The 21309-nt window shown below is 40.5% G+C and overlaps 1 protein-coding gene across 11 annotated transcripts in view; it reads right to left on the bottom strand.

The window, feature by feature from the left end:
• Window positions 1-21309, bottom strand: part of adgrb2 (adhesion G protein-coupled receptor B2) — a 771897-nt gene that overhangs the window by 142426 nt on the left and 608162 nt on the right. For all 11 annotated transcript variants that reach the window (XM_061982439.1, XM_061982435.1, XM_061982437.2 and 8 more), the window contains one exon: window positions 1641-1726. In XM_061982439.1, coding sequence (XP_061838423.1) covers window positions 1641-1726 — 86 coding nt within the window. The remainder of the gene's footprint in view (window positions 1-1640; window positions 1727-21309) is intronic.

Here is a 21309-nt window from a genome sequence, read left to right as displayed (position 1 = left end):
ATTATTTGTGTATTGTTACAGTTTCACAAATTCCTCAGTAAATTCCTCAAAATGTCACTGTGGAGTTATTGAGTCTGTTTAGCTGATTGGAGAGCTAGCTTTCCGCAGCTAGTGGGTCCATGACGATGACTTCTGTTTTGTTTGATCGGCCGTTTTACTGCCGTGTTACAGACACCGTTTGGAAAAAATTAAGGTATGTAAATAGACATTTACACAATCTTTCTGTGTAAGCAACTTATTAAAGTTAAAGTTAAAGTACCAATGATTGTCACACACACACTAGGTGTGGTGAAATTTGTCCTCTGCATTTGACCCATCCCCTTGTTCACCCCCTGGGAGGTGAGGGGAGCAGTGAGCAGCAGCGGTGGCCGCGCCCGTACTCGTTTATTAGTGAGAATATACTTATTTTAAGGTATTTTTGGGGTTCATTGAGGTTAGCTAATTTTACTTGTTTTGGAAAGTCTTGACAAGCCACATGTTCTTGTTCTATTGGCAGATAATTTTGCTTAGTTCAAATAGAATACCCCTAATTTTTGTATTTTTTTTCTCTTGTTTTTGAACACTGACTTTTTGCAGTGTATTGTTTGTTAGTTTATTTTTTTGAAAAGTAGATGAGAAGAGGACTTGGAAAACACACTTGCATATTAAACACTATTATAATTATTGAGCAAAGGCTGTGAATACTTATGTACATGGGATTTTTTTAGTTGTTTATTTTTCATAAATGCACAACATTTTTGCGAAAACCCTTTTCACATTGTCAAAAAGTTAAAAGTTAAAGTACCAATGATTGTCACACACACACACTAGGTGTGGTGAAATTTGTCCTCTGCATTTGACCCATCCCCTTGTTCACCCCCTGGGAGGTGAGTTGAGCAGTGAGCAGCAGCGGTGGCTGCGCTCGGGAATCATTTTTGGTGATTTAACCCCCAATTCCAAACCTTGATGCGGAGTGCCAAGCAGGGAGGTAATGGGTCCCATTTTTATATTCTTTGGTATGACTCGGCCGGGGTTTGAACTCACGACCTACCCATCTCAGGGCGGACATTCTAACCACTAGGCCACTGATGTGTGAGCATCTACAGTACATCAACAATATAATTTGCCTGAATGGCAGGACAGGACCAATTTGATTGTTTTTTTTCTAAATTGATTTTTTTTAAATTGATTAAGAGTCGTTTTACATCCTTATCATTTACCCATCACTATTAAAAACTACTTGTGTGCACAAATTGTCCGTCTCAATTTGTGTGAAGTAAAAGAATACAGCGATAAGTGAGAAGAGGGGGAAAAATAATGGAGTGAATGGAATCAAAAGCATGGATTTGATTCAGCGCATGGGGTTCATTAAAGATGCATGCTGACTGCTTGGTGGAAAATAACATGGTTGCGTCATTATCGGTTGAAGTGAGAACTGAGATCTTCTACACGCCAGGTTTTAGCATCACTTTAGAGTATTCAATAAGCACCCGGTCTGTGTGTGAATACCACGGACGACCCCCCTCCCAGAACTCCAAGACCCGACAGTAACTAACATGTTTTGTGTCTTGCAGGAGGACATTCCTGCCTCAGAAGAAGAGCATATGGATGGATGAGTGTGCCATTGTTCCAATAAGCTCCGCGCTGTTTGGACCACTTACCCCGCTCGCTGCTTCTTCGACTTGTCTGAGATGCCATCCCGAGACATGAGCTTGTTGAACACCACGATTCCAATGAGCATGTTCACCTGAGGGAGACAAGAGGGGGGAAGGTTTCAGAAACATGGCGCTCACGACTTGCTCAATGGCTTTGTATGTTCCAGTGACGTGCAGTCACTAGAGGCAGGTGAGGCCGGGCCTCACCTGCCATCATGGAAAGAAAAAAAATGTAAAAAGAAAAAAAATTTTTTAATTGTTATATGTATCCAGTGATTATACTATAAAGTTATTTTCCATTTAACTTCACCAGTTTTAGATTATTTTTATTCAAAATCGCTGAATTTTCACATTTGCCGTTCAAATACTGAGAAGAGACGGTGCGGTGATTAGCAGCCAGTTGAGGCACGTCACTCAGTGCCTCAACATGGATTGCGCAATGACTCGGCTAACTGCTGGCCTGCTGTGCAGTGAGACCGTATTGCTATATGAATTATATTATACATTTCCATAGTTTAGTTAGCTGAGGTATATAATGTACAGTGTATTTTGTCAACAACTGTATGTGTGTAACGTATTTCTTGTGCTGAGCGATCATAAAACGGCTGCAAAAGACGCACTGGCTGAGGCTCGCCTCCTGCACCCCCGCCGTAGAATGCACGGCAACCCCTGACGGGAGTGTTATATCAACTAAAGCCCACACTTAAACTTTCCACATGCAAGATTGAATCTATTTAAAAAAAATATTTCATAAGAAGCCAAAAAGTGCAAAAACAATAATGTTGGTGTTGGAGGAGTTGTGAATGACTGCAGGGACACAACATTAGATACACCTGCAGACTGCAGGTGTACCTAATTCACAACTCCTCCAACACGAACATTATTGTTTTTGCACTTTTTGGCTACTTATTAAATAACTTTTGTAACCTATTTTCCTGGGCTTTCCTCTTTGTGATGTTAAGTTCCTGTTATGCGCTGTTATACAGTATATGCCTCGAGCTCTTATTTTGAAGGCGCTAAGAGCGGAAGTGATGACACGTTGCAGAGGTTTTTGCAAGAAGGTAAATAAAGTGGTCCTCGTGTAAACTGGAGCCTCCGTGTTTATTTTGTAGTTTCATACAGTATAGGCGACATTTATAAACCCTCGGTTACACTTTTTTAAATAGATTCAATCTTGCACGTGGAAAGTTTAAGTGAGGGCTTTAGTTGCGGCGCATGGACTTAATTTCTCAGTAAAGGTAAGACCATTATAACGTTTTTTTAATTAAATGTGCTTTTTTGTGTGCTACAGTTTGTATGTGTAAAGTTAAAGTTAAGTTAAAGTACCAATGATTGTCACACACACACTAGGTGTAATGAAATGTGTCCTCTGCATTTGACCCATCCCCTTGTTCACCCCCTGGGAGGTGAGGGGAGCAGTTGGCAGCAGCGGCGCCGCGCCTGGGAATCATTTTTGGTGATTTAACCCCCAATTCCAACCCTTGATGCTGAGTGCCAAGCAGGGAAGAATGCTGGTATGAGCTTTTAAACATAACCCGTTAACTGCTGCCAATCAAATGGTGAATAAGATACTCTTTAGGGTTCATATGTTTGTAAATCTGACTGTGATGAAGTCAGTGCCTCACCAGCCATCAACCTCACCGCACGTCACTGGTATGTTCCAAGAGTTCAGCTGAAGTTGACTGTTTAATTGCAGACCTCGATTCTTGGGGGTAACGATTCGAGTCAGAATCGATTCTCGATTCAAAACGATTCTCCATGTTTATTCAGAAAGAAATGTTTTGAGTACCTGCAAGTCCACATTCGGGGCAGGATTACTGGTAATCTGCAGCAGATAGTGGAACTAAAGTGTGTCACTAAAGCAACTGCTGCATCTCAATGCTGTTTTTCAACTTACAGTACAGGCCAAAAAATTGGACACACCTTCTAATTTCAATGCGTTTTCTTTATTTTCATGACTATTTACCTTGTAGATTGTCACTGAAGGCATCACAACTATGACACCTGTGAAGTGAAAACCATTTCAGGTGAGTACCTCTTGAAGCTCATCGAGAGAATGCCAAGAGTGTGCAAAACAGTATCAGAGCAAAAGGTGGCTATTTTGAAGAAACTAGAATATAAAACATGTTTTCAGTTATTTCACCTTTTTTTGTTAAGTACATAACTCCACATGTGGAGTTATTGAGTCTGTTTAGCTGATTGGAGAGCTAGCTTTCCGCAGCTAGTGGGTCCATGACGATGACTTCTGTTTTGTTTGATCATCTGTTTTACTGCCGTGTTACAGACACCGTTTGTAAAAAATTAAGGTATGTAAATAGACATTTACACAATCTTTCTGTGTAAATAACTTATTAAAGTTAAAGTTAAAGTACCATTGATTGTCACACACACACTAGGTGTGGTGAAATTTGTCCTCTTCATTTGACCCATCCCCTTGTTCACCCCCTGGGAGGTGAGGGGAGCAGTGAGCAGCACCGGTGGCCGCGCTCCGGAATCATTTTTGGTGATTTAACCCCCAATTCCAAGTTTTTCTGCCTTCAGTGACAATCTACAATGTAAATAGTCGTGAAAAAAACAATTTCAAATGTGGACTCGTCAGACCACAGGACACATTTACACTTAGCATCAGTCCATCTCAGATGAGCTCGGGCCCAGCGAAGCGTTTCTGGGTGTTGTTGATACATGGCTTTGGTTTTGCATAGTAGAGTTGTAACTTGCGCTTACAGATGTAGCGACGAACTGTAAAGTTAAAGTACCAATGAGGTGTGGTGAAACTATGTCCTCTGCGTTTGACCCATCCACTTGTTCACCCCCTGGGAGGTGAGGGGAGCAGTGGGCAGCACGGCAATTATTTTTGGTGATTTAACCCCCAATTCCAACCCTTGATGCTGAGTGCCAAGCAGGGAAGTAATGGCTCCCATTTTTATAGTCTTTGGTATGACTCGGGCGGGGTTTGAAGTCACAACCGACCGATCTCAGGGCGGACACTCTAATCATTAGGCCACTGAGTAGGTCTAAGTGCTTTGGAACTGGGGAGGCTCTCACGGCATTAGTCGCCAGTACTCTTGGAGGACAGTAACTACAGCATGCTTTTGCCTCAGAGTCTCCAAGACACAAGAAAAACCTCCAATCACACCGGAACCAGTCGCTACCTTATATTCCAATTTAAGTAGGTATAGTAGTTACTGACAGTGGTTTTCTGAAGTGTTCCTGAGCCCATGTGGTGATATCCTTTACACACTGATGTGAGTTTTTGATGTAGGGATCCAAGGTCACGGACATTCAGTGTTACGTGCAGTGATTTCTCCAGATTCTCCGAACCTTTTGATGATATTCGGTTTTGCATAGTAGAGTTGTAACTTGTGCTTACAGATGTAGCGACGAACTGTAAAGTTAAAGTACCAATGATTGTCACACAGACACTAGGTGTGGTGAAATATGTCCTCTGCGTTTGACCCATCCACTTGTTCACCCCCTGGGAGGTGAGGGGAGCAGTGGGCAGCACGGCAATTATTTTTGGTGATTTAACCCCCAATTCCAACCCTTGATGCTGAGTGCCAAGCAGGGAGGTAATGGCTCCCATTTTTATAGTCTTTGGTATGACTCGGGCAGGGTTTGAACTCACAACCGACCAATCTCAGGGCGGACACTCTAACCATTAGGCCACTGAGTAGGTCTAAGTGCTTTGGAACTGGGGAGGCTCTCACGGCACTAGTTGCCAGTGCTCTTGCATGCTTTTGCCTCAGAGTCTCCAAGACACAAGAAAAACCTCCAATCACACCGGAACCAGTCGCTACCTTATATTCCAATTTAAGTAAGTATAGTGGTGATATCCTTTACACACTGATGTGAGTTTTTGATGTCGGGACCCAAGGTCCCGGACACTCAATGTTACGTGCAGTGATTTCTCCAGATTCTCTGAACCTTTTGATGATATTATGGACCGTAGATGGTGAAATCCCTAAATTCCTTGCAAAAGCTGGTTGAGAAAGGTTTTTCTTAAACTGTTGGACAATTTGCTCACGCATTTGTTGACAAAGTGGTGACCCTCGCCCCATCCTTGTTTGTGAATGACTGAGCATTTCATGGAAGCTGCTTTTATACCCAATCATGGCACCCACCTGTTCCCAATTAGCCTGTTCACCTGTGGGATGTTCCAAATAAGTGTTTGAAGAGCATTCCTCAACTTGCTCAGTCTTTTTTGCCACGTGTGCCAGCTTTGTTGAAACATGTTGTAGCCATCAAATTCCAAATGAGCTAATATTTGCAAAAAATAAAGTTTTCCCGTTTGTAGTTTGCAGTCTATTCAATTGAATATAGGTTGAAAAAGATTTGCAAATCATTGTATTCTGTTTGTATTTATGATTTACACAAGGTGACAATTTCACTGGTTTTGAGGTTTGTATAATTCAGGGGTCGGCAACCTTTACCAGTCAAAGAGCCATTTTGACCAGTTTCACAAATTGAAGATAACAATGGGAGCCACAAATTTTTTTTGAGATTTAAAATTGAATAACACTGCATAAAAAGTATTTTTTTTGATTTGTGCTATGTATAAACCAGGGGTTTCAGGCACGCTGCCCATACCTTAATATGGAATTTGACTGCTGTTGCGGAACGCGGGTTTTATATGATAGGCGCTGCCGTGATGGTACAGCACATATCTCCCACTTCAACCAGCGTGCCTGATCAGCCACACGTTGTAATACGGGGCATCTGCTTGCTCACGTAAGTGACAGCAACGCATACTTGGTCAACAACCACACAGGTTACACTGACGGTGGCCGTATAAAAAAAACCTTTAACACTCTTACTAATAATGCGCCACACTGTGAACCCACATCAAACAAGAATGACAAACACATTTCGGGAGAAAATCTGCACCGTAACACAACATAAACACATCAGGACAAATACCCAGAATCCCATGCAGCCCTAACTCTTCCAGGCTACATTATACACCCCCGCTACCAAACCCCGCCCACCTCAACATAGCACGGGGGGGGGGGGGGCGCTGCATGGGATTCTGGGTATTTGTTCTGTTGTGTTTATGTCGCATGGGATTCTGGGTATTTGTTCTGTTGTGTTTATGTTGTGTTAAGGTGCAGATGTTCTCCCGAAATGTGTTCGTCATTCTTGTTTGGTTTTGGTTCAAAGTGTGGCACATTATTAGTAAGAGTGTTAAAGTTGTGTTATATGGTCACCGTCAGTGTAACCTGTGTGGCTGTTGACCAAGTATGCCTTGCTGTCGTGTACGTGAGCAAGCAGAAAATGCATACTGCATAACAAGGGGTTGGGCTGGCACGCTGTTAATACAGATTGTTTAGGGTGCCAAATGCAGTACCATCATAGTACGCCCTTATTGTAACTGTAAGGACGAAAATCGGAGAATGTTAATCCCGGGAGCTTTCTGCGAGAGGCATTGAAATCCGGAAGTCTCCCGGGAAAATTGGGGGGGGGGTTGGCAAGTAAGCTGCTGAGCCGCATAACAGTGGTCAAAGAGCCGCATGCGGCTCCGGAGCCGCGGGTTGCCGACCCCTGGTATAATCGCTCAGCCCTACTGGACACTTTTCCGTACAGCAAAATGTCCCACTGAAAGTTCCGTGCTTGTAATGACACTTGGCCACGTTGCCAATACTGGTACCTTTTTTGTGGTAGCGTCACAAAAAAAAGCACCTAAAACAGAGCCAAAGAAAAAAATAAATATACTTGCAGAGTTATTTGTTAATGATGCAAAAGTCTTATGACATTACCATATTTTTCATAGTTTGGCCGGGGGTGTGACTTATACTCAGGAGCGACTTATGTGTGAAATTATTACCGTAAAATATCTAATATTATTTAGCTCATTCACGTAAGAGACTAGACCAGAGCCTCCGCCACGGAGGTCAAGACACACTCGACTCATCGTGTAAATAAAAACTTCTCCCTATCGGCATATTATGGATACCCTCAAACAATGTTCCCTCGAATTTTCCATATGCGTGAGCAAACGCAAAAACTCCTTGAGCATTCAGTGGAGCACATGTGAGCACACCTGTCCCAAACCTGATTAAATGTTTTATTATTATAATCAAATGACAGCTGTCATTTCCATGAGATTATTTTCTAATATAAGTGTTTTGGCCCACTTACAATGACAATAACAAAAAATAATGTTTTTCAAGAGCTGTGTACTAGTATTGCATGCCTGGGTGGAAAACGAAGAAAAGAAACAGACTTTGCTGTGAAAATAAATAAATAATTTTATTTTATCATTTAAAATGACATGAGAGTGGCACTTGCCAAGGTGAAGCCACGCATATCTGAACTGGTCCCTCAAAGGCAACAGCAGAAGTCAGACTGATTTGCAGGTGTGTAATTTGTTGTGAGTTCATGCACTGTGTTGGTTTTGTTCTTTGAACAAGGTGATTTTCATGCACGGTTCATTCTGTGCACCAGTAAAAAAAACATAACTTTGCCTTGAATTTGAAAAAATAAATAAATCTATTTTTCACTAAAGAAGCGTTCGGTGAATGCGCATATGAAACTGGTGGGGTTTGGTACCTCCAACAAGGTTAAGAACCACTGGACTAGACGTATAAGATTTCATGGGATTTAGCGATTAGGACTGACAGATTGTTTGGTAAACGTATAGCATGTTCTATATGTTATAGTTATTTGAATGACTCTTACCATAATATGTTACGTTAACATACCAGGCACGTTCTCAGTTGGTTATTCATGCGTCATATAACGTACACTAGAGATGCGCGGTTTGCGGACACAACCGCGGAGTCCGCGGATAAACCGCGGGTCGGGCGGGTAAAAATAGATTTTAAATAGATGCGGGCAGGTTGCGGTTGAACCAATTCGGAAATATATATACATAGTTAAATGTTGTTACCCACATACGAAAAACGAGCAGCACTCTTTGAAACAGTCCATTTTTCATCAGGCACCGCGTCCCAGCAACAAGTGGCGCAAGTGAGCGCTCCTTCAGCGCAGCAGGGCGCATTTTAGAGGCCAGGCGCTCTCGCATGAATCCTGGCACTGTAGATGCCATTTTATTCCTGCATAGTGCTAACAAAAAAAAAAGTAAGTAGACATACGGTTGGATATGTTAAATGAATTAGTCTACGTTACCTATAGGCTATACCAAATAAGCCCATGTCTAACCTATATTGAGTTCGGTCAGCTGAATAATTTTGATGGTTACGTGTTGTTTGGGCGCACTACAATGCAAAGGAATTAAGGCAATTGCGTTGTTTATTGTGTTTTTTTTCTATTGGAGATATACTACTATGAGTGAATAATTATTTGGCCTCGCTTTCAAGTGAAGCGCATCTCCGATTGGCGACAATGTAAGGATATTTAGCCTGCTTTGTTTGTCGCGACCGTCTATTTTCATTATAATTCAAGTTTGATGATAAAGTGCAGTCTGATGGGTTTGATTTCCCCCCTTCAGCTTTTTGCCTTGGCCAATAAGTTGCAGGTAATTTGTTATTATTATTTATTTTATTTAGTTTTGTTTAAATAGAGATGACACACATATGTTATTGTATAATTTAAGTTTGTGCGCGTGATTGACAGCCTAAGGCTTATGAGGCACATTTTTTATTTATTTTTTTATTTCAACTTAAAAACGTAAGCCTATACCTAGAACATAGGCTATGTGTTCATCTTTATTTTCCTGCTTGTCGTTGACAATAGAGATTGTCTGATATTTTGTCATGGCTGCAGATCAATCAATAAAGGTTCATCTTTGTCGCAAAATTGTTCACTGCTTCACTGTGCACCCCGCCCTCGTCCCTATTTGAGCATTATAACGTTAACAAGTTAATATTCATTGAAATAAATTCAGAATTTTTTTTTTACCTAACGAAAATATAGGCCTAGTCTTTCTAAAACATTTTTTTATCTTCTTAAAAGCCTCGTTCGGCTTGCTGCAACTGCGCACACAAAGTGTGAGGAACGCACTCCTGATCTGAGGGCATTGGCAACAATAGTCAACACTTTCTTAATGGAAATGACAATAATATTATAATAATGATAAATAATATTATCACGCATTAATATCTCTTAGCCACGAATGCGTGGCCAAGAGATGTGTGGCACGCATTGAATGTCTCTGCTCCATTGGATCAGTCTCCTTTCTTTAACAGGCAAAAGCTTTCTAACCTCACTAATGCCTTGCATCGTCTATATTAGATATATAACAACGGGCGGGTGTGGTTTTGATAAAATGTTGGTTCGGGTGCATGGCGGATGGTTGACGACTTTTGTGATGCGGTTGCGGATTAAATAATTGCCTATCCGCGCATCTCTAACGTACACTTATTCAGCCTGTTGTTCACTATTCTTTATTTATTTATTTTAAATTGCCTTTCAAATGTCTATTCTTGGTGTTGGCTTTTATCAAATAAATTCCCCCAAAAATGCGACTTATACTCCAGTGCGACTTATATGTTTTTCTCCTTCTTTATTATGCATTTTCGGCTGGTGCGCCTTATACTCTGGAGCGACTTATACTCCGAAAAATACGGTACTCAATTTACTTTTGAGACATATTTCCCCAGACAATGTGGGACAAGCACCAATAAATAGCCCTTTCATTGAAGGCTCCACTGTATTTATTCACGAAAGTGATATACAGTAGCTGTTTAGGTGGGTGGCTGATAAAATAATCACATGGCATTTGCATTAGTTGTTCATTTAGTGTATGCTTCTAAGGTTAAGTGACCTTTCGCCCATACACAGTTAACATCATGATGTTCGATACGTTGGAAACTCCCACGCAGCGCTCTAAGAACAACCTTTCCACTGTGGAAACATTAGTAGATCAGATGTTATGTACTGGCAGAGCACAATTCGATTGGTTGTAGATAGGAAGGCATCGTGCAGGTGTACCTAATGTTGTGGTTAATGTCGATGCTGCAAGATAATACTTGAGAAAAAAAACTGCAGATTTGTTCACTCTTCAGAGCAGCTGTTGAGTGTCCTAATTCCTCTCCATGCATTTCCCCTCGGGAACACCTGCGGTACATCGGGCAGATTTTCCTAGCTTGCTAAACACTGATAACACATTTCCCCCCCGCCCCACGCTGACAGCACGCCAGATTGGGCGAGGACTTTTGTCAGGTTGGTCATGTCTGGGCCGAGCTCTGCGTGCCAGCATCATCATGATCTGCTTATTTGTCAGAGGTCGGGTTCATTAATTAGAGACAAGTCCTGTGGGAGGAGCCTGTCTCTCTCTGACCGACATCTGTCTCTCAACAAGTTGGAAGGACCTCCACATTGTCTATGAATATAAATCATACACTAATGCCTGCAAAGAAGAAAGGGTAATATTTAAAAACATAACATAGTAGAACCTCAATTTTTTTAATCCCTCATTCTACAAACTTTTCGATTAAAAATAAAAATGGATGTACAAACGTTTCATCCACTCATTGTGTGCCCGACAAGATGAACCGACAAGGTAAAGTGGATCTGATTTTTTGTTCCGAATCATTGTCGCGACCTGGTTGTTAAAGGTTTAGGCCCCGTTTACACTAAGCCGGATAAGGTTATCCAGGGTAAATCCCACCTAATCTTATACGTGTCCACACACACACACACACACACACACACACACACACACACACACACACACACACACACACACACAATGGTCGTTTAAGACCCCCGCCCCCCTCCGTCCGCCGGTGCAACGCGACCTAGTACGCATGCGCGGAAAATGCACACGTCATATTCACCTCCAGTGTTGCTTTGTGTGCAGATTCTTAAATTTAAAGGGGAACATTATCACCAGACCTATGTAAGCGTCAATATATACCTTGATGTTGCAGAAAAAAGACCATATATATTTTTAACCGATTTCCGAACTCTAAATGGGTGAATTTTGGCGAATTAAACGCCTTTCTATTATTCGCTCTCGGAGCGATGACGTCACAGCGTGACGTCACATCGGGAAGCAATCCGCCATTTCCTCACTTTCGTCGGTGTGTTGTCGGAGGGTGTAACAACACGAACAGGGGCGGATTTAAGTTGCACCAGTGACCCAAAGATGCGAAAGTGGCAAGAAATTGGACGAAATTAGTTCAAAATACGAGGCTGTGGGGAAAGCCGACGAAATGGTCGGTCGTTTGTTCCGCACACTTTACGGACGAAAGCTATGCTACGACAGAGATGGCAAGAATGTGTGGATATCCTGCGACACTCAAAGCAGATGCTGACATCAACTCCAAAACTGGACAGATCAGCTTTCAGGAAAAGAGAGCGGATGAGGGTATGTCTACAGAATATATTAATTGATGAAAACTTTATTCATTACTCGCGGTTTTACGTAAATTATTATACATAAACTGTGTTTACCAATAATTTAGCTTAAAAACATTAATTTTTTCAATCATTTGAGTACATTCGGGTAGTCTTGTGTAATGCAGTATTTTGTGTCTATTTAGGTATGGTTAACCTGAGTGCTGAAATCGTGGAAAAATATATGTTCTTAGCGCGCCTGAAATGGGCTGTCTGCACTCTCAAAGTGCATGTTGTTGCCAAATGTATTTCATATGCTGTAAACCTAGTTCATAGTTGTTAGTTTCCTTTAATGCCAAACAAACACATACCAATCGTTGGTTAGAAGGCGATCGCCGAATTCGTCCTCGCTTTCTCCCGTGTCGCTGGCTGTCGTGTCGTTTTCGTTGGTTTCGCTTGCATACGGTTCAAACTGATATGGCTCAATAGCTTCAGTTTCTTCTTCAATTTCGTTTTCGCTACCTGCCTCCACACTACAACCATCCGTTTCAATACATTCGTAATCTGTTGAATCGCTTAAGCCGCTGAAATCCGAGTCTGAATCCGAGCTAATGTCGCTATAGCTTGCTGTTCTATACGCCATGTTTGTTTGTATTGGCATCACTATGAGCGTCACAGGAAAATGGACGGGTGGTTAAAATCAGGCACTTTGAAGCTTTTTTTAGGGATATTGCGTGATGGGTAAAATTTTGAAAAAAACTTCGAAAAATAAAATAAGCCACTGGGAACTGATTTTTAATGGTTTTAAACCTTCTGAAATTGTGATAATGTTCCCCTTTAACCTATCTGAACAATATCCAGTATTGTGGTATTTCAATTAACTGGAATCCAGTGTGCTGCGGGGCCCTATTGTAGTGAATCACACCTGAGACATCATAAACTAATCAAATCATTATTAGACATGTAAACAATGTGATAAAGAACATTTAACATCAATCAATCTAGCGATCTAGATATCTGGTCAGGACACTCCTCACTCTTTTGCCTTCACCTTCATTGTCCATTCCTTTCTGGTGACTTTATATACTCTGGACCTAGACGTTGAGTCCGCGACATACAGTACATGGCGGACAATAACTGATACAGTCTGCTATGCCAGTCCAAATGGATTCGCCGTTTTCGGTAGTTTTCCCTCGACGGCCAGGTAATACAAAGCAGACGCTAGCTTTTTTTTTAAATCACATCCACGGGAGCTCGCATTCTCGGTGTCTCTCCTTGGACAAATGGACAAAGCTTTTCGCTAAGTAGAATCACAGCTGACCTGGACATTCTAAAGTTATCTTGCCGTTATAGAAGTGTTGTATCCCAAATAGCTGCAATTGCTTTCTCTTAAGGTATTCATGTGTGATTTCCACAAGCGTCTGTACAGACGGAAGGAGAATGGATGACTCGCCTCCATATTTCCAGTGGTTAGCTCTGAGTTACGAAACCGCTTTATTATGAATCTGGCTGTGGCGCGTTATTTCTGACGTCACTTCCTGGCGTCACTTCCTCTCCGAACTCAGTTTGTAAACGATCAATGAATCCATACAAAGCTAAGAGCCGGAGATTTAAGAACTACACGGCGCACTTACCCGTGTAAAAATGTGTCCGAAAAAGGGGGACCTTAAACGATAGTTTAGTGTGGCTGAAACGGGGCTTAGGCTGAATAATTATTCGTTTAAGGGGTTATTTGGCTGAGTGTTTAGCCTTAGACTTTTGTGACAAAAACTTTGGCTGGTGACTGTGTGTGCGTGTCGGCAGGGCGGCTGTCAATGAGGACCGTTCAGCTAGTTGTTGTTTTGGCTTTGTTATTACATACAAAGTTGATCTTTCACCCCTCAAAACTATGTGTTTCTCAGCCGTGGTTTGTATGGGCCACAGCTATGGGCCACAGCTAGAGACGATAAATGCTTTAAAATGTAATATCGTAGATTATCGGTATGGGTTTTAAAATTATCGGTATCGGTTTCAAAAAGTAAAATGTATGACTTTTTACTTTTTGTGTACACGGACATAGGGAGAAGTACAGAGCAACAATAAACCTTAAAGGCACTGCCTTTGTGTGCCGGCCCAATCACATAATATCTACGGCTTTTCACACACACAAGTGAATGCAAAAGAATGACAAACACATTTCGGGAGAACATCCGCAGCGTAACACAACAGAACAAATACCCAGAATCCCTTGCAGCACTAACTCTTCCGGGACGCTACAATATAAACCCCGCCCACCTCAACCTCCTTATGCTCTCTCAGGGAGAGCATGTCCCAAATTCCAAGCTGCTGTTTTAAGGCATGTTAAAAAAAATAATGCACTTTGTGACTTCAATAATAAATATGGCAGTGCCATGTTGGCATTTTTTTCCATAACTTGAGTTGATTTATTTTGGAAAACCTTGTTACATTGTTTAATGCATCCAGCGGGACATCACAACAAAATTAGGCATAATAAAGTGTTAATTCCACGACTGTATATATCGGTATCGGTTGACATCGGTATCGGTAATTAAGAGTTGGACAATATCAGAATATCGGATATCGGCAAAAAAGCCATTATAGGACATCTCTAGCCACAGTGGTACTCAGTTGTAATTAGGGTATTATTTTGTAACAGATTCTCAATTAGACCGGTGGAAGATTCTGGACTAACAACACTGCTATCTGTATGTTTTGTTCCAGCTGACCGACGTTAGTGTGACACGCTGTCACATTCAGTTCAGCTGCCACTGCTTTGCATTAAGATCAACTTTGAACAATGACAAATAAGGGAGCAACACCACACAATGGCCTCATTCGTAACGCAATAATATTTCCTCCTCAAAGTCACGCACGTTTTGTCAACCGTCCTCTGAGCGATCCATTAATCCACAGTCCGATATTAATCCACTCAAAAAAAGGGAAATATAATAATCCATGAAGTTGCTTTGCAGCAAGATAGCATCCGCTGTGACTGACAGGTCTCTAGTTGCCGTCTGACGTCACTCCATTGTGCCGCGTTTACGTGTCAATAAACACATCCAGCTTAAATGTAATAAAATAATAATGGATTAGATTTTATATCGCGCTTTTCCATTATTAGATACTCAAAGCGCTCACAGAGAAGTGGGAACCCATCATTCATTCACACCTGGTGGTGGTAAGCTACATTTGTAGCCACAGCTGCCCTGGGGTAGACTGACGGAAGCGAGGCTGCCAGTTTGCGCCTACGGCCCCTCCGACCACCACCTATCATTCATTCATCAGTGTGAGCGGCACCGGGGGCAAGGGTGAAGTGTCCTGCCCAAGGACACAACAGCAGCGATTTGGATGTCAAGAAATGTGTTTGAGTTCCTTCTGTCTCTTGACTACAAACTGGACGATCGAGCCTTACACTTGCTCACTGAGTCTTTTTGTTTATATAATACACACTACACACTAGGGTTTTATGGTATACCGGTACTAGTATAGTATTGCGGTACTAATGAATTAAAAACGGTACCATACTCTGTTTGAAAAGTACCGGTTCCCCCTTTTTTTTTTTTTTTCACGGGCATGACGGCGCGTCCTCTTGTTATGACAGTGCTGGTTTTACGAGCAGAGGAGCATGTTCGGCAGCGCATAATCACAGAGTACTTACAAGCAGACACAGTGTGTAGACAGAAAAGGGAGAACGGACGCATTATGGCCTAAAAAGTAAAGATAAAAGTGAAGTTATAACACTGAAACACCCTCAGGAAGAGGTGCTTTAAGACATGGCTAGCTAGCTAGCAGCTAACATCCATCCGCCGTCGACAGTGTTTTAGCTACTTCTAAATCACTAATCCTCGCTTCCATGGCGACAAATAAAGTACGTTTCTTACAAGTACCATTATCACTGCAGGACGAGGAATAGCTAAACATGTTACACACCCTAGGACAGGGGTCGGCAACCCAAAATGTTGAAAGAGCCATATTGGACCAAAAATACAAAAACAAATCTGTCTGGAGCCGCAAAAAATTAAAAGCCATATTACATACAGATAGTGTGTCATGAGATATACATTGAATTAAGAGGACTTAAAGGAAACTAAATGAGCTCAAATATAGCTACAAATGAGGCATAATGATGCAATATGTACATATAGCTAGCCTAAATAGCATGTTAGCATGGATTAGCTTGCAGTCATGCAGTGATCAAATATGCCTGATTAGCACTCCACACAAGTCAATAACATCAACAAAACTCACCTTTGTGCATTCATGCACAACGTTAAAAGCTTGGTGGACAAAATGAGACAGAAAAAGAAGTGGCATGAAACACGTTCTAGAAAGTCGGAGAAAGTTATTCATGTAAACAAAGTACGGTGAGTTCAAGGACCGCCAAAATTAGTAGGACAAAACGGCGCTCGCCAAATACTCGAATCAGTGAAGCATGTTTAATATAAACAGTGTGCTTTATAACAATTAGGGAGGTTTGTGTCATGTTTGTCCTTCTACGGAAACCATATTAAAACAAAAAATATATATTTTTCCCCTCATTTTTTTCCATTTTTCATACATTTTTGAAAAAGCTCCAGAGAGCCACTAGGGCGGCGCTAAAGATAGAGCCGTGGGTTGCCGACCCCTGCCCTAGGAGGATACAATAGCTAACCTCTAACAGCAAGCTAGCACCCCTGACTGTAAACAATTGCCATGTGTGGATCAACACCTGACATCCACTGTAATGATACCAAGTACAATAGCGTATCTAGTCGATACTACTGTGATTACATCGGTATTTTCTATCATCACAAAATCTTGTTTCCTTTTTTTAAATTCATATTATGTTTATAAACTCAGGAAATACGTCCCTGGACACATGAGGACTTTGAATATGACAAATGTATGATCCTGTAACTACTTGGTATCGGATCGATACCTAAAATTTGTGGTATCATCCAAAACTAATGTAAAGTACCAAACAACGGAAGAATAAGTGATTATTACATTTTAACAGAAGTGTAGATAGAACATGTTGAAACAGAAAGTAAGCAGATATTAACAGTAAATGAACAAGTAAATTAATAATCCATTTTTACAGCTTGTCCCTCATAATTTTGACAAAATAATAGAATAAGAAATGACACAATATGTCACTGCATCCGTCAGCAGAAAATTAGGAGCCTTTGTTTACTTACTACTAAAAGACAAGTTGTCTAGTATGTTCACTATTTTATTTAAGGACAAAATTGTTATTTTTTTCTTTTCTTTCTTTAGTTTATTTGGAACATGAACACACTTACAGCATAATACATCACACAGTTTCATATAATTTCACTTTACATCATGTCCGAAAAGAAGTAGGAAGAAGCAAAGCTTATTTAATCCTACCCCTTTCCCACTTTAGAGCGTTTACAAATATATAGAATCATTTACTGACCTTTTTATAATAAAATAACATCTGTGAATTAGTATACACAACAGTTTTGTAATATGTAATTAATTAATTCAGTCATTATTAACATACTGAGATGAAGAATATCTTATTTTCAATAAGGTTGAAAGTAGTTCTCATAATTCTTCTTCTTTGTACTTTGTAAGCACTATTCATTTGAACAACCTCTTAAAGTGGATCATATGAGTACAATGTTTAACTTATTTACTTAATCCATTCCATCATTTAATTCCACATACTGATATGCTAAAGGTTCTAAGTGTTGTACGTGCATACAAATGTTTAAAATTAGATTTTCCTCTAAGGTTATATTTCTCTTCTTTAGTAGAGAATAATTGTTGTACATTCTTTGGTAGCAAGTTATAGTTTGCTTTGTACACCATTTTAGCTGTTTGCAATTTTACCAAATCACCGAACTTTAATATTTTTGACTCAATAAATAAAGGGTTTGTATGTTCTCTATATTCAACATTATGTATTATTCTAACTGATCTTTTTTGTAACATGGTTAGCGAATGTAGCGCACAATTGTAGTAATTTCCCCATATTTCTGCACAATTTGATTGCAATAAAAAGCATATGTTTAAAGTATCGTAAAATTTGTTGTTAATATAATGCCAAAAATGCAATTTTTGTGGTCCCCTTTATTTAGAAAAGTAACAAAAAGTATCGAAATATATTTTGTACCGGGACAACCCTACCGCCCACCCACCCACTCTTATTTTAGGACAACATAATCAGCAGGGTGGTGACTTGTCCAGGGTGTACCCCGCCTTCCGCCCGTATGCAGCTGGGATAGGCTCCAGCACCCCCCGCGACCCCGAAAGGGACAAGCGGTTGAAAATTGGATGGATGGATGTAAATATATTTTTGTCAGTTATTTATGAGTTTCTTCTTATGCAGTATTTTTGGTTAGTACTTATTTTTCCAATCAGCCTGACCTAAGCCTAAGCTTTATGTGTTAAATCAATAATAATCTTTATGATTAACACATGCTTTTATACCATTTGACAAGGTTGTAAACTGCAAGTAGGCTAGATATAATTATTGAATACAAAGAGTGAGATTACTAATTCAGTGTGAATAAATGAGAGGGCCTCAGGCCTCTCAGAACCCCTGATAAACAGCACTGTATAGCGCAAACTGTGATAGTGGTACACAGACATCTAGTGCTACCATACTTGCCAACCCTCCCGAATTTTCCGGGAGACTCCCGAAATTCATCGCCTCTCCCGAAAACCTCCCGGGACAAATATTCTCCCGAAAATCTCCCGATTTTCAGCTGGAGCTGGAAGCCACGCCCCCTCCAGCTCCATGCGGACCTGAGTGAGGACAGCCTTTTTTCCCGACGGGAGGGCAACAGGGTGACAAGAACTAAATCATCCAGACTAGAGATAAATTGTATTATTATGTTTATCTTACCTAAAAATAAACATATTTATTAATTAAAAAAAAATAAAAAAATGTTTTACTATATTTTGCTAAAAACATCAAAATTAATTGTATTTTTCTTTGTATTTTTTCCTGACTCCTTATTACATCCAGCCATAGAATTATACATTAAAATAAACATATTTGAAATAATTGATTTTAAATTATCATAATAATTCATTTAAAATGACCATATTTAATTATTAAAATAATTGCTTGTTTATCAACAACTTTAGCATTTTATTCATTACATTTTGAAACTCTCAGAAGCCAAGTTATGTTGTATTCCTTAAGATTTATTTATGCAAGTTTGAAGTATCAATTATCCAAACACAGTTTTGTTTGCATATTTTCAGGATGTATATATATATATATATATATATATATATATATATACAGTGAGGCAAAAAAGTATTTAGTCAGCCACCAATAGTGCAAGTTCTCCCACTTAAAATGATGACAGAGGTCTGTAATTTTCATCATAGGTACACTTCAACTGTGAGAGACATAATGTGAAAAAAAAAAATCCAGGAATTCACATTGTAGGATTTTTAAATAATTTATTTGTAAATTATGGTGGAAAATAAGTATTTGGTCAATAACAAAAATTCAACTCAATACTTTGTAATATAACCTTTGTTGGCAATAACAGAGGTCAAACAATTACTATAGGTCTTTACCAGGTTTGCACACACAGTAGCTGGTATTTTGGCCCATTCCTCCATGCAGATCTTCTCGAGAGCAGTGATGTTTTGGGGCTGTTGCCGAGCAACACAGACTTTCCACTCCCTCCACAGATTTTCTATGGGGTTGAGGTCTGGAGACTGGCTAGGCCACTCCAGGACTTTCAAATGCTTCTTACGGAGTCACTCCTTCGTTGTCCAGGCGGTGTGTTTGGGATCATTGTCATGCTGGAAGACCCAGTCACGTTTCATCTTCAAAGCTCTCACTGACGGAAGGAGGTTTTGGCTCAAAATCTCACGATACATGGCCCCATTCATTCTTTCCTTAACACGGATCAGTCGGCCTGTCCCCTTAGCAGAAAAACAGCCCCAAAGCATGATGTTTCCACCCCCATGCTTCACAGTAGGTATGGTGTTCTTTGGATGCAACTCAGTATTCTTCTTCCTCCAAACACGACGAGTTGAGTTTATACCAAAAAGTTCTATTTTGGTTTCATCTGACCACATGACATTCTCCCAGTCATCCATGTGCTCTCTGGCAAACTTCAGAGGGGCCTGGACATGCACTGGCTTAAGCAAGGGGACACGTCTGGCACTGCAGGATTTGATTCCCTGTTGGCGTAGTGTGTTACTGATGGTAACCTTTGTTACTTTGGTCCCAGCTCTCTGCAGGTCATTCACCAGGTCCCCCCGTGTGGTTCTGGGATTTTTGCTCACCGTTCTCATGATAATTTTGACCCCACGGGATGAGATCTTGCGTGGAGCCCCAGATAGAGGGAGATTATCAGTGGTCTTGTATGTCTTGCATTTTCTGATAATTGCTCCCACAGTTGATTTTTTCACACCAAGCTGCTTGCCCATTGTAGATTCACTCTTCACAGTCTGGTGCAGGTCTACAATTCTTTTCCTGGTGTCCTTCAACAGCTCTTTGGTCTTGGCCATAGTGGAGTTTGGAGTCTGACTGTTTGAGGCTGTGGACAGGTGTCTTTTATACAGATAACAAGTTAAAATAGGTGCCATTAATACAGGTAACGAGTGGAGGACAGAAGAGCTTCTTAAAGAAGAAATTACAGGTCTGTGAGAGCCAGAGACCTTCCTTGTTTGAAGTGACCAAATACTTATTTTCCACCATAATTTACAAATAAATTATTTAAAATTCCTACAATGTGAATTCCTGGATTTTTTTTCACATTCTGTCTCTCACAGTTGAAGTGTACCTATGATGAAAATTACAGACCTCTGTCATCATTTTAAGTGGGAGAACTTGCACAATCGGTGGCTGACTAAATACTTTTTTGCCCCACTGTATATATATATATATATATATATATATATATATATATATATGTATGAAATATTTGACTTGGTGAATTCTAGCTGTCAATATACTCCTCCCCTCTTAACCACGCCCCCAACCACGCCCCGCCCCATCTCCGACCACGCCCCCACCTCCCGAAATCGGAGGTCTCAAGGTTGGCAAGTATGAGTGCTACGCCAAAGAATCACTCGATGAAAGTCGTGTTTTATTTTCCTATATTGAAACACAGTGTTACTGTTTTAACTGTGTGTAATGTTACAGCGGCCAAAATAATAAATATACTTGTTAAATAAAACCCCTGCCTTGTTTTTAATGAATACTTGAGCCTACTACGCTACTGTATTCTAATGTTGGTCACTGTGGTGGTACATGGAAAGCCACATTTTTTCTGAGGTGGTACCTGGCAAGAAAAGTTTGAAATCCACTGGTATAGCGCTTAGAATTGTGTTTTAACTTTTACAAAAAAAATGGACATCATTCATGTTTACATGTTTGTTTTGGAGAATTTTACATACAGCGTAATTTCCGGCCCATAGGGCGCACGCACCGGATTATAAGGCGCACTGCCGA

This window comes from Nerophis lumbriciformis, linkage group LG21, assembly GCF_033978685.3.
Source record: "Nerophis lumbriciformis linkage group LG21, RoL_Nlum_v2.1, whole genome shotgun sequence".
NCBI classification, from domain to species: Eukaryota; Metazoa; Chordata; class Actinopteri; order Syngnathiformes; family Syngnathidae; genus Nerophis; species Nerophis lumbriciformis.
Note: the sequence above shows the minus strand (reverse complement) of the source record. Positions and strands in the feature narration are given on the sequence as shown.